Genomic DNA, 15578 nt, shown 5'->3' on the forward strand with positions numbered 1-15578 from the left:
GACCGGGGCACGCCGGGAGCGGCGGGCCGAGGGGAGCGGGGCGTTCGCCGGGGACCCGCCCGGCCGCCTCCGCTCCCAACCCTCCCGCCGCTCGGGCTGGGAGGCGCCGGCGGGGAGCCGGGGAAAGGGGCGCCGAGGCCGTGAGGGGCTCGGCGTGAGGCGGCGGGTCCCGCCGGACCCCGCGAAGCACGGCGTGGCTCCCGCGGGCGGGGGCGGCGTGGCGGGCGTCGCCGCCGTTGCCCGGTAGCGCCTAGGCCCGGCCTTCCCCTCCCGCCGCTCCGCCGCCGACCGCCGCGCCGGGATGAGGCCCGTCGACTGGTGCCGGAGCTCGGCGGGGGCTGCCCTCGTCCTGGCCACCTCCAACGACGAGCAGCACCCCGCCGAGAACGTAGCGGACGGGTGAGGAGGGCGCGGGGCGCTGAGGGGCCGGGGGGCGGGAGGGGGCTCCCCGGGGCGGCCGCTCCCCGCAGGGATCCCTCCCGCTCCTGCCGTTCCCGCAGCCCCTCGGCTTCCCGCTCACGTTGCCACATAATTTAACGCCTTTTTCGGGGCCCACACCATTTTTGAGTCCTGTGGTACTGCTCGGGTACAGAGCCTGAACGTTAAAATATTAATACCTCCGGAGAGCTTCCCCAGTGTCGTACAGCGATTTGCTTAAAATACCTCAAATGAAAATGGCTTTGCAACTTTTTTTTTTTTTTTTTTTGGTGACAAATTTCTTTCGAGAGACTTGTAGGTGGAAAGCTGCAGGTGGGGGTTTGTCCTGTTCTCTCCACAGAAGTTCAGAAACGTTTTGGACGACGACAGGCATGTTCCCACAGGAATTCATTATTGGTTTTCCTAAATGTGTAAAAATCAGCAAAGTCTCAATCCAGTGTTATTTAGGTAAGACTTCATGTATAGCAGTAGGTAATACCTACATAATACTTTAAAACGTGTGTCTGTGCCTACATGTAAATTCTCACTGTAGTGTCATATTCTGTAAGTGGCCACTATTAAGAGATTCTTAAAGATTTAACTTCACAAAGCTATCATCCTTTATGGCCAAACATTCTCATAAATCAGGAAAAGATGGTAAATCTACCCCACCTGCACTTACGTTGTTCTTACAACACCTACTGAGTTTATAATCAACAGTTCTGTTGTACAGTGATGGCTGTTCTAATTTCATGGACAGGACTACAATACTTAATCTTTTTATGACTTATTTTGAATATTGATTTAGTCTTAGTCTTACTTTTTAAATAATGCTGAGGAAAACATGAGTTCCAAACCAGAAAGGCCTGTTACAAGGTCAGATTATGGAGATAGGATCTTGACTATTAAGACTACACAAAAGACATGAAAACTTGTCATTTTTTGTCCAACCTGGAACATGAGGATGGTGGTTGTATTACAGTCCTGTCCCATAAATTAGAGGAAAAATTGATTAGTTAATGCTCTTGGAGTGCTTTGTAGATGAAGAGTGTTGGAATAAATATAATTATTAAGAAAGAATCAGAATTTGTCTTGGTATTTTAAATGTATATATATTTTAGTGCGGACCTTAAGGATTGAAAGAAGCGTATCTAAAGACCCAGTGGGTTTTGAACAGTGCATTGAAAAAGGTAAGATTCTGAAGCAGCGGGGATTTTGTGGGAATCATGTTGGATCTTTTTCAGTGAGCTATTCCAACCTCATGTCTATTTGTTGAGTAGTCAACTGTGGCTTGATGATTATTTTATTAGATCTTAATGTAGTAGTCACATTTAAATGAAATTTATCAACACTGCTGGTCTCTAGCAGTTTGGAGATGTAAAATGTTGTATAAGGGTTAAAAGCAATACTTGTGCACTCACTTTTATGTTCCAAAATTTAAAACCAAGACTTATATAGTATAATAGAGTGCCATTTCCTGCGTTGGTTGGTTGGTTGGTTTGTTTTTTGGCTTGTTTTTTTTTAATGCCATTTGGGTGACATGAAATTGTGTGATGAATGTTCTGTTAAATCATCTTGTTAAAAAAACCAACTTCTCTATGTAATGTAAGTTCATGGTCCTTAAACTCTCTTGAACGCTGAAGTCCAGTGAAAACTCACAGCACTACACATTATTCTTAATTATTTGCTTTAAAATATATTTTCTAGATTTGCAACACACAGAAGGACAGCTTCAAATGGAAGAATTTCCAGTGAGTATTTACAGTGTATATCAGTAGTGGTTCATGAAATAGTTTCCACTGTGGAGAAACTATGAAAAACCAAGACATGTCTTTATTTGCAATTATTGCCAAGTTGATGTTAAGATACAGGAATTAGTAGATCATGGTATGAAATGGCACTTCCTGACTGCACCTTTGTAGATTATGGTATGAAATTGCTCCTGCCTGCTGTTCCTAACTCTGCGAAAGAGCTCTTCCCAGAAGCGTGGCAATCTTTCCTCCTTCAGTTGTTGCCTTTAAGGCCACAGTATTCAGGAGGGATGGGACTTTTGTGAATTGCTGTCATCTAAAGAAACTCTGAAGCTGACTAGATGTATTAAAGATCTTGATTTAGGTGCAATTCAAAAAAAGACACAGAAGTATCTAAATCCTTCTGTCTGACAAACTTCTGCAAGTTTTGTTTGATAGTTAGGTTACTACAGACAATTCAGTAACTTTTTTTTTTTTTTTCCCCTTCTACAGCTTCCTGATTTCCAGGCCACTTACTTGCGTTTCATCATCAAATCTGGCTTTGATCATTTTGTATCAGTGCACCGGGTGATGGCAGAGGGCACAGCAGAAAACACTTAAGTCCAGCTTAAATTTTTACCTCTTTTTTTTTTTTTTAATAAAGAAGTTACATTTTGCTATCTGTAGTGCAGAGAATGTTTATTATTAAAACTTTATATTATTTGAAGGTACGGATGTAGTATGTATTCCCTGCCAGTTCAGTGTATGTAATGCAGTGCTCCCGTTAGTCGTAGTAACAGCTGTCTAGTTTTATAACCTAGACTGTTAGCCTAGAACACTTGAACGTAATTGAGTCCATTTCAATTAGTATATTTATATCAGGCTTTCTCAATATATGAATCGATTTCCTGTAAAATGTTTCCCTTGCACTCTGAGTTAAATAGAAAAAAAAAAAAAAGTGTGAAATACTTAAATGGGAGGTATTACTTCCTCCTGTCAAACAAATCCTTAAATTGTTAACCTCCTCATCAACTCAAACTGTTCAAGATTAGGATGAATATAAACATCTACTGATGCTTAGATTCACCGTGGGGGGAGAGGGGCAGGGCAGGGAGGGAAATAATCTGAAGCCATATGAAGTGCTCTGATAGAGTTTTAATAATTGCAGATCAATCCCTTGTTTCTGTAAATATTTTCCACATTCAGGTCACAGCCGCTTGTGCTTTATGCTATGACTGTCATAAAAATATTACTAGAAACAAATGTTAATAGAGATTGTCTTACTCAGAAGCCTTCTGAAGTCGGTGAAAGTGAACGTTTAGGAAAATTTTACGTACACAAGAGAACCTTAACATGAAATTGGTTGGTTTGCATGCCAGTCGACTTCTGCAAATGTCACCACCCCTGAAGTTTATCCTGCACAATATTCCTTACAGAGGTACCCGCTGGTGTCCTGACAGCTCAGCAGACTCAGCTACTGTTCATTACAGCATGTGGTAGAAGCATAGTAAGATGCTACAGTGCAGTAGTTGGGGTTGTAGTGATGAGACTTGAAAACCTCTAGACAAACACAATGAACCACATTATAGATGCTCTTTAGATGCACATGGAGTATTATTTTCTTTGTGGCCTCTACTGTTGTTTTTAAGTTCTTTTTTTTTCTTCTTAGTCATTGAGGTTTTTTATCCAGTTTGTCTTTACTCTGAAGTCCTTTTCCTTTTTCTACTTCAGTTTTTCCAGGATGGCACGTATTTCCTGAGGGTGATAATTCCAAGGCCCCACTCCTCCCTGTAAAGGCAATAAAATTACAGAGTGATGCTCAAGCAGACAAAGCAGAAGTCCTTTAGAGCCCAGGAGCTGCCCCCGACCTGCGGGCAGGTGTGCCCAGGCTTCCTCTGCGTGGCAGCTGTCACTTGGGAGATGGTGTACACACAGGTTACAGCGTGCTGCGTAACTGGGACAGGGCCAACGGCTGGGTCCTGGAACTGGAAAGCGTTCCTGGATCTCACATCTTAGATGTACCTAAGTTTCCTAATGATCCAAAAGATAAATATTTGAGCAAGACTGAGGTGTACATCAAATACGTACGTTATAAAGGCCCAGAGTGGTTTTGCTGCTCCACAGTTAAGTGCATTGTGAGATTTTTAGCTCTCAAATAGAATGAAATACTGTTAAATGTATAGCATTCTCAAATTATTCTGAAATTTAAAACCCTCAATATATTGTGCTTATTATTATTGTTGGTATTTTTTACCTTGTAGGTGACCTTCCCTCCTTGAAGTAGATACAGTCGTTCTGGCAATGCAGCATATTTTGAACTGCTCAGGTTTTCCATAGTGTCTAAAACCACTGGGCATAAAGGATTATTTTTCTGAAGAAATTGTGATGCAATTTTTCGATCTTCAAGGCTTCTGTGATTTTTAATAACAATATTGTTTTTAAAAGCCCATCCATCTAAAACAAAGGAGAAAGGGATTTAGCAAGGAATATTTTGAATAGGTGTTAAGGGTGGAGATGTTCTGTGTGTCATATCCCAAAGCTGTGTTAAAAGAATACAGCAATTTACTCCTAACACCAAAACCTGCCATGAAATGAAAGTCCCCAGAGTATGAGAGCATTACAGCTTTCCAAATAAATGGTTGCAAGATCTACTTTTTTTTTTCTTTAATTTCAGCAAACTGTATTTTCCCCTTGCCCTGGATTCAGAAATATTGGATGTATTTTAGTTGACATTTTCCCACATTAAATCAACCCTAGAAACATATCAGGTGGGGGACATATATCCTATTTGGGTAAGGTCTGACAAAATTATTGGCACAGAGGGGATTTTAAAATGGTAAGTAGTGCTATCAGCTGGCATCTGTTCATTTAGCACAGTTGCAACAATCATACTGTTCATTCTGCCTATAAAACAAAATTTCATATCTGTGAGAAGTGAAACATTTGAGCCGGGGCACACCTTCCTTTTCCAGAAATACCAAACACGCATTTGCACACAACTCTTCCTAGTAAAGTAGGAACTAGGAAAAGGTTTTGATGAGTGACTTAGTTATTATCTGTTTCTCACCTACTGGAAGGTGATGTATTGTTAGAAAATTTGAAAATGTAAATGTTACATTTTAGAAAACCACTTTAACCCTGGGATAAAATCAGTGTGTTACTTAGAGTCCAGTGTAGATAAAAGAATGCGTATAGTTGTTGAATTTTTCAAATTAGAGTCTGCATCCTATTCTGGAGACATACTAATTTTATTTTTTTTTTAAAAAACCCACATGTATCATGCTGGCATTGTACGCTTAACCTTTGTTCTAGGAAATGCCTTTGAGTTTTTTCCTTCCAAAAGGAGCTTCCTCACTGAGAGGAAGTTTTGTAAAGATGAAACTATGTGCTTTGCTTCACAGAGAAGTCTTCACCAGAGTCCCTCTGTGTAAAGTCAGATGTGTGAGTAAAATCTTTGGAGATGAAGGGACATAAATTGGTGCCTAGATTTAGTGTTGCCACTTTTGATTTGAGGAAGATTTCCTTCCCGTTTGCTGGTCTCTCCTTTGCTAACATGTTTTTCTTCCTAAAAGGAATGATACCATGTCTGAAGTTTTGGTAGGCATTACTGTGATGTTTGTACTGTACCTTCTGCATGAGCTTCTTCGATGTAGATGATAAGGAAATCTGCTACAGAGCTGAAATCTTTGATGAGCTGGTTGAACTCATCAAATTTTAACATAAAGGAAGGTCAGGTGCAACTTCCAAAATTCAGGATTAAAGGTCGATTATCTGCAAAAAAACCCCAGGATAGTTTGTGGTTAAATCAGTGGTGGGAGGAAGGACAGAATTAAATGAATGAGCTAAATTGAGCCTCTGCAGCAGAGTTTCCTGGGCCACAGTGGGTAAGTCACTTATCCCGTAACTTTCTTCTCAAGACATTCAAATTGGCAGCAGAACACCTACACTTATGCAAAAAAATAATGCTTTTTTCTCCTAGCCTGGCGCTGACCTGTGCCAGATCCAGCGGTGAACTTAACCCAGGGGGAAGCCCAGGAAGGGGCAGGAGGCACCGTGCAGTCGCACCGTGCAGTCGCATGGCTTCTCTCCCGGCCTCACCACCAGAGCCAGTTCTCAAGTTACGAACGTGCTGGGATAGGGAACTGATCTAAAATGTCTATACAGCACGTAGCACATCACAGCCTCCCCGAGATCCTTAGTACAAAGGAACTTCAAAAATACTAAACATGATCAGCTGCAAGGTTTTTCGAAGGACGGTGGTTCAGGGACGGACGTAGAAGCACAGAGTCCTGTAACACCTTTTGATGAACATATTGGACATGCCTTGATTTTTTTTCAGAGATGTTAGTTCTAGCTGAGCTGAGTGGAAGCTGCAGAGTTTTCCGTCGTGCATCACAGGCTTTCATGCTTTCAATGTATTTCTGCAATTTCCTGTCCAAACAGAGCTCTGGTTATATATTATTATTTATTAAACTAATGTTACACAAGCCACTGGCAAAAATGTCTGTGAAGTTGCTTACAAATTAACACAGTATGTGCCCACAGGCATTAGCATCTGTTTGCAAGGCCTCAGTTTCAGAGAACTTGCAGGATTTTTAAGCACCCCTTTTAGTCTATGGTTATGCTAAATTAACTGAAATTTGTTCAAGATCTTCCTTCTGGCTGGGCTTAATTTAAAAAACTGCTGCTAACACAGATCCACATCCTAAAGACTCTAATACAGGGGGTACCTTCCTGTAGATACTGTGTATTGCTTCCAAATTTGCATCCTATTTTCTACATAAATATATATATCTATATAATTAGAAAAGCAGAGTTAGGGAAGGATGTAATCCCTCCCATGGGGATCAAGACTGCAGCTTAATGATTAATTCCACATTCTACAAAGATCTCAGTGGGAGGGAGCGGACAAAGTACAAAGCAGCTCCTTTTTTCTTCTGCTTTATTTCTAGCCACTTTGAATCTGGAAAAAAAACACTGTGTGCTTTCTAGGCTTCAGGCTGGCTAAGGGAGCTGGTGTGGGACTTTCTGTACATACAGGGAATGACAGCTAACACTCGTGAAGCACTGCACACTGTTCTGTTTCTGGGTCTTCTCCCCCTAAAACAAATTATTATCTTGGCTTTCGTGAAAAGGTACTTCCAGGCAGAGCCAGCTTTTGCAAGAGGTTCATAAGCTTACTGGCGTGAAGGGATATTGTAGCCAGGATTATAAATACAGGTTAGTTTTGAAAATCACGAGGCAGACAGCTGGAGAGAACGTGCTGCATCTTTTCCATCAAATGAGTGCTGTTAGTCTGGTCGTCTTTGTCGTGCACTCTCGTGCCAGCTGCCTGTCCCTATTGCCTCAGCAGCCTCTTCCCCTCATGTATCGACTTAGCAAACCGAACCCATCCACACACCTGATTTACTGACCTTGTATGAAATCAAAGAGGTGACGAACTTCCCCATTGAAAGTCACCACCGGCGTGTTGGGAGCGGGATGTCCCTCAAAGGCTTCATCCTCCAGCCTTTTCCACTTCACTTTCAGCACGAAGAGCAAATACTTGAAGCTGAAAAAAGTCGGACCCCAGTTTTCGTAGCTGAACTTTGGATTCTTATTCATTCTGCTCTTTTCGCCCTGTTTTAGGATGTATCTTTTCATGGCATTGGGGAACAGTATCATCATTGTTTTGCCAACAACAACACACGTAGTAACATGCAGAAGAATCAGGATTTTTTGTAGGAATACCCTGAGGCTGAACATCGTGGTGGAGAACGTCTGACCACTTCCGACGGGAATGCAGAGTGATAGCAGGGGCAAAGGTAGAGAGCGAGGAAAAACGTTCACGTGTGTGGTGAAATTTCTGCCTTGCCTTGCACGCTGTCACCTCTCTGTGGACTTCAGTGTCCACGTTGAGTGAGGAGCTTGTTGGCCATGCCATGCCCATCTACACCGGAGGCATTACTGACGGTGATGGTTAGATTTTTAGTGCTCACTGTACAGTTATAAGGCTTATTCTCAAATACGTTGTGTATTTCACTAATGAGAGGAACAGAATCGGGTTGTTTTCCCTGAACCACAAATTAGAAGAATCACATTAGCAGTACCAAAAGGTCTGGTTCTGCCAGCAGTTACGTGTTAGACCTGCATGGGCAGGGCTCGGAGTGCACGTCTCCGTGCAGGACGGTCGATGCTGACCAAGGCTTGGGGCCTTGGATTGATGCTGACACTTGTATTTCGTATGTGCTGTGCAAAAAGTGCCCTGTTCCTGAAGCTCTGCCTCCTCTCCTGCTCTGCCGCACACTGGTATTTGTCACCTTGGGGCTGGAATGATGCCCCAAAATTATATATATACCCCACTATATATAAAAAATATGAATTATCAAAACATGTAATACACTTTTATACTAGAATATATACACATATAACTATATATATAATCCATGTATGCATATATGTATCTAACATGCATAAACATAGCCGCCGTTGCCCGGTTGAGGGCCGGGCTGAGGGCGGCGGGGCGGGGCAGCCCCAGCGCCTCCCCCGGGGCTGCGGGCTCTTTAAGGGAGCGGGCGGAGGCGGAAGAGGGAGCATCACGTGGCCTCTGATTGGCCGGCGCGATGAGTGGCGTTTGTAGGTGCCTCTCGGACTAGAGAGGCGGGGGAGGAGAGGGGAGCACGGAGCTGCTGATTGGCTGTCGCTGCGCAGCGCCTGCTGCCGCTTGAAGGGAGCGAAGCGGCCGCTGCCGGGAGCGGTTGGGCTGCGGGGCCCGGAGGTGCGGGCGGTGCGGAGGCTTCCCCGGTGCGTCCCGGGGCCGAGGCCGGCCCTGGGCGGGGAGGGGGTGGCCGTGGGGTGACACTGAGGGCCCGAGGCAGGTCAGGGGGACTGGCGCGGAGGGGCGGGGACGGGGTCAGCGGCGGGGTCAGCGCTGCCGCCTGTCTCTTGCAGGGTCGGGGCCTCGGGGAGCGGTTCCTCGACCAAGCGGATGAATGGCGACTGTGGATGACCTCAAATTTCAAGGTAAAGGTGGGCAGCGCAGGTGTAAACGTGGGGTGTAGGGCCCCGCTGGTGGGGTGGTCGGGCGTTTAGAGGCTTGGAAGCGTTTCAGGGCTTTCTCTGAATAAAAGATTCCTTGAAGTTTTGCAGGTAGTGTCAGGAGTATCTCCAATTTCCTGAGATGAAATTGTGCTGCTGGTGAGCTAAAAAATGTAACTGGCATTGACTGAAATCCTTTATGGTGGAAACTGAAAGCTGAAGATGGGCAGAACACTAATTTGGAATGGACCATAGTTTCAGACTTCTTTAATTTTGATAAATAAATTCAGGTCTGGGAAAAAAAAAATGTTTTGGAGAAGATTAAAATTGCCCATTTCTACATTCCCTGCAGAGAGGCAGCTTCCCCCTGCCCTTGCAGGGACCTGCTGGTCCTTGAATTGGGGCTGATGGCAGGATGAAAAGGCAGGCCTCAGTGGTGCTAGTTTCTCATAGTGCGGGCAGATTGGCACGAAAGGCAGCCTCACTCTTCATTAACTAACTAAATGTTCAGCTTGATCCGTGTCGGTTTGGCCTTTAAGAAGCAGATCGTATTTGACATACCTAAGCAAGTGGTGTATCTTTTCTTGGGCTGTGTAGGGGTCTTAATGTAGTTTTTTGAGCCATCAGAACAAAAATTTTGGTAGCTTGATCATTGCCTGTCGTCTTATGTACTTACTTGCAGAATTTGACGATGCAGCTAATTTGCTTGCAGCAAATCCTGATGCCACCACAATAAGCATCGATGAGCCAGCTGAAATCCCCAAGAATCAGCACGGCCGTCTGCAGGAGTCAGGGAGAGAAGAGGATGATGAGTTACTGGGGACCGATGACTCCGATAAAACAGAGGTAATGCTCTCACATCTACAGCACTTCCATCGGCACGTATACAAATGGTGCTGACAACACAGATATTTCTAGAGGATGCCAGGGATTTATGATGGGTGACTTAAAACTCTTGCTTCTCTGTTGCAAGTTATTTTCTCTATAGCAGAATTGGCAGAAGCAAATGTGTTTTGGGTCTTCAGCTGTTGTGGTTTGCAGCCTAGGAGGTTGTACTGAAATGGCGGTGACTTAAGCTAAGCAAATATACCGGGAGATAAGCAGAGCAGCAGCTGGAAACCCAGCACTGTGCTTGTTTCTGTCTGTTCTCCTGTGGGGTTGGTGACTCTGGCAGGAGAGCAGGAAACTCTGAAACACAGGGCTTGTCTGAGGGGTTCAGCTAATGCAGCTGTGACAGCGAGGGAACTTGTCATGCTGATGAAGGTGTGTGTTATAATGGTGTGGCAGAAAGTAGTGTCAGGCTGCTCTTTAGAACGCCAGGCCACGATTCTGCTTGCAGGGAGATAAGAGACTAGCTGCTGCTCACAAATATTAGAGAGGGGAAAGGGAAACACTTAAATAATTCATATTAAGTGCCACTCTGCTAAGTTTGTTTTCTGTCTGGGTCCAGAAATCGCTTAACTATTGTGTAAATGAACTAGTAATGCATAAATTGCATGCATGTAACATTTTCCATGTTGTCTTTCCCACCATACAGCTGCTTGCAGGACAGAAGAAAAGTGCCCCTTTCTGGACATTTGAGTACTATCAGACGTTCTTCGATGTGGACACGTACCAGGTTAATACTGCACTCCGGAGGAGAACTATTGCCTGAACTATGCCTTATGCAGACACTGAGGTTTTTTCCTTCTTGCATTTACAGTCGGACAAATCTGTATGTTTTCACAGGTCCTGGACAGAATCAAAGGTTCAGTTTTCCCAGTACCTGGGAAGAACTTTGTAAGACTGTATATCCGCAGCAATCCCGACCTTTACGGTAGGTATGAGGTGTGAGAAGTTCTCTTCTGTGCTAAATGTTTTGAGTTTGTATTTCTTTTTACTTGCTAACCTTAAAAAAACAAGAGGGCAGAGGAGTTGTTACTGAACTTGTTTGTTTCCTTTTAAGGTCCGTTTTGGATATGTGCCACACTTGTCTTTACTATTGCTGTTAGTGGCAATCTCTCTAACTTCTTCATCCATCTGGGCAAACCAACGTACCACTATGTGCCCGAGTTCAGAAAAGGTTTGTAAGTAGTTGATACAGTCCTGAGTTCGTGGATTTGCTTTTTTGGTTTGTTGGGGGTTTTTTTTACAATACACTAATGAAGTAATAAAAACAGGTCACTGCTTTGATTTGACAGATTCTTTTGATTGATTGATCTCTTTAAATTTTTAGAGATGTGAAACGAGTCCTTAAAGTGGGCTGTAACTGGCAAAACCCTACTCCTCCAGAGCATAAACTAGTTTCAGTGTTTTAGTAGAGCAAGCAGGAGTAATTAGAGCAGTTATTTTTTCTAGCCTTAGTGCATGCCTCCTTGTACAGAGAGGGAAAGCCCAGCAGTGGCCACTGTGGTGCTTTTGTAGGTGCCTTTCTGAGTCCATGGCCTCCTAGGACCCTACAGGCCTCAGACAGCAAATAGCTGAATAAGAGTATTGCTCATATTGCCCACCAAGGGCTGGAAGTTGTTCCCTTCTGGAAAACAAGCAACAGATGCTCAACTGAGATGTGCTCAGAGAACTCAAAGTGAGGAGCCAGTTGTCTGTACCTGGTTTTGTAGTATGGAGGAGGCTGCTGTCCCTGCAGAGGAACACGGCTTCTCTTTGTTTCCAAAATCCACAACGTACTTGGAAGAACGCTGCTGCCTGGGAATCCAGTCACTTGAATAATTAAAGATGTGACGCTGGTGTCTGTCTTCTCTTTCAATTTTTTCAGGATGCCTGAATTCTAATTTTTTAGTACCTGTTGGTAGCAGAATTTTTATTTTTAACCAAGTTTTTCTTTCCTCTGTGGCTCATCCTTTCACACTGAAACTGAGAGCGTTTTGTGCACAGGTGTAATAAAGAAATTGAAAATATCAAGAGAATACTTTCTGGAGTCTTTACTTTTAAACAAACTTGAAGTGCTGCTGAAGTAGTGGGTGTAAATTGGATGTAAATGCAAAGTTCTCTATTTATAATTCAAAGTTTATATTTTTAAAGTAACATCAAAGGTAGCTTTCTAGTTTTCAGGCTAAATGCTTCTACACCTTTGATTCTGGCTGGTATTCTAAGTAGAACATTAAACCTTTTGTCATATTTCCAGTGTCTATAGCAGCAACAGCAATTTATGCATACGCTTGGCTTGTTCCCCTTGCTCTCTGGGGATTCCTGATGTGGAGGAACAGTAAAGTTATGAACATTGTCTCCTACTCGTTCCTGGAGATAGTGTGTGTATACGGCTACTCCCTCTTCATCTACATTCCCACAGCGGTATGTATGGTCTGAAGAGTTGCACCTCTATTACATGGCTCTGAAAAAAAGGTCCTGGTTTAGAAAATGTGCTGTTTCTTATAATATTGTTCATATTAGCCAAAACCTTGGGGACTAGGCAAGTAGTTTGCTCTTTTTGCGTGGCTAGAATAAAGCTTTTTGTCAAAGCTGGTCTAGTATAAAGACATCCTGTGGGTCCTGGAGAAGGCCAGGACAGGTCATTTCCCCAGAGGCCGCAAATCCAAGCAAGGATGCTGCTGGCCAGCCTGGCAGGCAGCCCCAGGCAGCTTCAGGAATGGGCTGTGCGTGTCCCCAGGGTATGCGGGATGGCCACGGTGATGGCTCCGAGGACAGGTTTCCCTGGCAGGGACCATCCTGGGCCACTCTGGCAAGGGACAGGTCTTGGAGGAAGTTCCGTAACTCGAGGGATACGCTGATGTTGTGTCTGGGAGTAAAGCTCATTCATGCTGTTATTCTTTCATCAAATAACAGAGACATATCAGATAAGACAGGAGTTAATTTGTGCACAAATTGGCTGGAAGTGATAAAACGTCACAGAACAATGCGTTAAATAAATGAATCTCCATTTCCCACAGTCTCTTTAACAATAATTTTCCTTCCTTTTACAGATTTTATGGATCATTCCACAAAAAGTGGTGCGCTGGGTCCTGGTGATGTTCTCCCTGTGCCTTTCGGGGTCTGTTTTGGTGATGACCTTTTGGCCCGCTGTCCGAGATGACAACCGGAGGATTGCGTTGGCAACCGTGGGGACCATTGTTCTGCTTCATGCCCTGCTGGCTGTTGGCTGTTTGGTATCACACTGCCTTTCCTTTTCTCTAATCTGTTATTTCCTGGCATTGGTGACATGTTACAGTGCGGAGAAGGAATGGTTGGCTGGTTGCTGAAAAATCTTTTTTTAATAAAGAAAGAAACAGTACTCTGACAAACCTCCAAAGTAAAAGTTCTAATTATTTCAAACATGGCAGAAATTGATGTCAATCTGACTTTGACAATGCTAGCAACAAACTCAAGAATGAATATGTCTTTAGCACAAAATCACTTTCAGAATGTTCTTAAATTTATCTCGAATTCATCATAGTATCAGCAAAGCATTTATTGTATCCAGTCACAGCTTACTCCAATGAGTACCATGCTTAATTTACCCTTTAAAACGATTAAATGTTCAATATATAGGATATGCTTATGAGTTTTATGTATGAAAACATAAACCTGCTGGAACTTAGTTAAATGTCAGCATTATGAAAACAGCCTCCAGAGTAGGTAGCTCAGTGTGCAGGGAGGCGAAGTCAGAACACAACTCCTGTGTTAGCAGGAGACTTGCAGCTGGTTTTAGTGGGGCTCCTGTCACTGGAGAGTGCCTGGAGCTTCATCAGTTGAAACAGCAAGCAGTCAAATATCTGCAATCCAATCCTTTCCAGTACAGGTCTCTTTCAAAGGCTGCTAACTGTCCTATTTAAAGTACAGCTCAGAGCACCATTTTAGTTGACCTTTTCTAATCTGATAAAAACAGAAAAGATCCAAATTTGCCATTTCAGTGTTGTGTTTGTACCTTGTGAACAGTGGGTGTGGAAAGAAAGAGCTGGGATGAGGCAGAACTGTTTGTTTCTCTCTAAACAGTCTTTTTCTCCTCTGTAATAATGTAGGCATACTTTTTTGATGCCCCTGAACTGGATTTTCCTGCACCTATTATCCCTGCTCACAATGGAACAGTAAATAAGGTAAGAATCCAGTCTAAACTTTCTTCTTTAATCCTTACAGACATCTTGAAACTTTTCCCTGTTACTATGGTAGAGAGGAAGAGGGTTTAACAGTTTTGCCAAATAGTGCCTATATATAAATACTGTTTAACTTCTTCTAGTTATAAGTTTTAACTATAGCCATAAAAACGTAAAATACTCTGAGGAACAAAGACGTTATCTTTCTTTTCTTTGAGGTTTACTCTTGGCAAAGAAACACACATTTAAATAATCTACTCAAGTCCCATAGGTCATTTCAAAGATTTTTTTTTTTTCCCCTCAGTTCCTTATAAAAGCCCAGAAGTGTTTGTTAGAATTTGTATTGCACATGTAAAACTTAAGCAATAAACTACTCCACTCCTATTTTTCTTTCCTTCCTGTTAAAATGTTGGATTTTTTTTTCTCCTTGATGTTTGTGACAATTGTGTTTCAGAGCAGCAGCTCTGTGTATAGGGACATCCGTGTGGTCTCCGAGCAGGGCTGACTCAGGGCCTGAGCCACCCCTACGGACCACATTCCTCGTGTGGGATGGTTTGAGGTTTTGCTTCCTGGTAGCTGGGAGTGCTGCCAGGCAGATGACGAGACGTGGAGCAGGTCCAGGAAAAGGCTAATAGACATGCAGAGGCCAGGCCTCTGCAAGCACACCAGCCACAAGTGTGTGTGTGTAAACTGGAGTATTATACTGACTAGAAACTACGTTAGATTAAAAACCAAAACAAAACCAAACAAATAGGCCTAGCGAAAATGGTTGTAAAAAATGACCAGCTGCGACACAATCTAATTGTGCAGAAGCTTTCCTTCTGCAAAATCAGTTTTGCATCCCAGGTGCCTATTAAGATTCAATATGATAGTAATGAATTTCAACATTTAGATATAAATATGTGCCTTATTGTGTCCTCTGGTGTCTGTGAGGAGCTGTAATATTCATAGGAGTTATTTGTCTCTTTCAGATTACAATGCCTGTTTCTCCATCTGCACAGTAATTTTATTTTAGATTATTTTGTTCACTGAAGACCACAGAGAATGCAAGCACAGGGGCGGTTTTTTCTAGAAGAAAGGACAGTGATGTCCCACAGACCTATGGACATCTCCATGCTTACTGGTGACTGATTGGTTCTATGGGGAGAGCGAACTGTTGACCCTAATCTTTTACTGCGGTTTTTCTTTTTGTTTTGTTTTGGGTTTTTTTAATTCTATCTACACACACCACGCTATTTTGTCTCTGAATAAAGTGATCTGAGGGTGATGTGAGATTCTTGTTTTGTGCACAGAATACCTAATACCGCTCCTCTGAAGCTGCGCAGAGGGTTGGGTATCAGGTGTGAAGGTGGGGCTCAGGTGAGACGGGGTGTTGCTGTTGAAGCACCCT

General features: G+C 43.3%; 3 protein-coding genes across 8 annotated transcripts; 2 read left to right on the plus strand and 1 right to left on the minus strand.

Annotated features, from left to right (window-relative positions):
- The first annotated feature begins 11 nt into the window (after positions 1 to 11).
- Positions 12 to 6172, plus strand: IFT25 (intraflagellar transport 25). 3 transcript variants are annotated; one of them, XM_074906175.1, is made up of 6 exons: positions 12 to 399; positions 779 to 885; positions 1539 to 1607; positions 2125 to 2168; positions 2661 to 2735; positions 6127 to 6172. In XM_074906175.1, the coding sequence occupies exons 1-6, from the start codon at positions 302 to 304 to the stop codon at positions 6157 to 6159; spliced, it is 426 nt and encodes a 141-aa protein (XP_074762276.1). In that variant the 5' UTR covers positions 12 to 301; the 3' UTR covers positions 6160 to 6172. The 3 variants fall into 3 exon arrangements, with proteins under 3 accessions (XP_074762276.1, XP_074762277.1, XP_074762275.1); XM_074906176.1 differs by lacking the exon at positions 6127 to 6172 and adding an exon at positions 4409 to 4451 and having other exon boundaries at positions 13 to 399; XM_074906174.1 differs by lacking the exon at positions 6127 to 6172 and having other exon boundaries at positions 16 to 399; positions 2661 to 2825.
- Positions 3341 to 7892, minus strand: DIO1 (iodothyronine deiodinase 1). The gene is made up of 4 exons (XM_074906173.1): positions 7562 to 7892; positions 5775 to 5918; positions 4402 to 4601; positions 3341 to 3935 (listed from the first exon to the last, which is right to left on the minus strand). The coding sequence occupies exons 1-4, from the start codon at positions 7890 to 7892 to the stop codon at positions 3870 to 3872; spliced, it is 741 nt and encodes a 246-aa protein (XP_074762274.1). The 3' UTR covers positions 3341 to 3869.
- A 940-nt stretch (positions 7893 to 8832) lies between these two features.
- On the plus strand, positions 8833 to 15455 carry YIPF1 (Yip1 domain family member 1). 4 transcript variants are annotated; one of them, XM_074906169.1, is made up of 10 exons: positions 8833 to 8904; positions 9078 to 9149; positions 9847 to 10010; positions 10702 to 10782; positions 10893 to 10980; positions 11110 to 11226; positions 12286 to 12452; positions 13082 to 13264; positions 14117 to 14191; positions 15160 to 15455. In XM_074906169.1, the coding sequence occupies exons 2-10, from the start codon at positions 9119 to 9121 to the stop codon at positions 15190 to 15192; spliced, it is 939 nt and encodes a 312-aa protein (XP_074762270.1). In that variant the 5' UTR covers positions 8833 to 8904; positions 9078 to 9118; the 3' UTR covers positions 15193 to 15455. The 4 variants fall into 4 exon arrangements, with proteins under 4 accessions (XP_074762270.1, XP_074762272.1, XP_074762271.1 ...); XM_074906171.1 differs by having other exon boundaries at positions 9877 to 10010; XM_074906170.1 differs by having other exon boundaries at positions 8838 to 8930.
- The last annotated feature ends 123 nt before the right edge of the window (positions 15456 to 15578 follow it).

The sequence above is a fragment of the Athene noctua genome, chromosome 5 (genome assembly GCF_965140245.1).
Source record: "Athene noctua chromosome 5, bAthNoc1.hap1.1, whole genome shotgun sequence".
In the NCBI taxonomy this organism is placed as follows: Eukaryota; Metazoa; Chordata; class Aves; order Strigiformes; family Strigidae; genus Athene; species Athene noctua.

Coding starts and splice junctions, on each gene's coding strand:
- IFT25 (XM_074906175.1), top strand. CDS start 302: ATGAGGCCCGTCGACTGGTGCCGGAGCTCGGCGGGGGCTGCCCTCGTC. Junction 400..778: donor GCCGAGAACGTAGCGGACGG/GTGAGGAGGGCG, acceptor TTCTCTCCACAG/AAGTTCAGAAACGTTTTGGA. Junction 1,608..2,124: donor TGAACAGTGCATTGAAAAAG/GTAAGATTCTGA, acceptor TATATTTTCTAG/ATTTGCAACACACAGAAGGA.
- YIPF1 (XM_074906169.1), top strand. CDS start 9,119: ATGGCGACTGTGGATGACCTCAAATTTCAAG. Junction 10,981..11,109: donor CAGCAATCCCGACCTTTACG/GTAGGTATGAGG, acceptor TTTCCTTTTAAG/GTCCGTTTTGGATATGTGCC. Junction 14,192..15,159: donor ACAATGGAACAGTAAATAAG/GTAAGAATCCAG, acceptor TGTCTCTTTCAG/ATTACAATGCCTGTTTCTCC.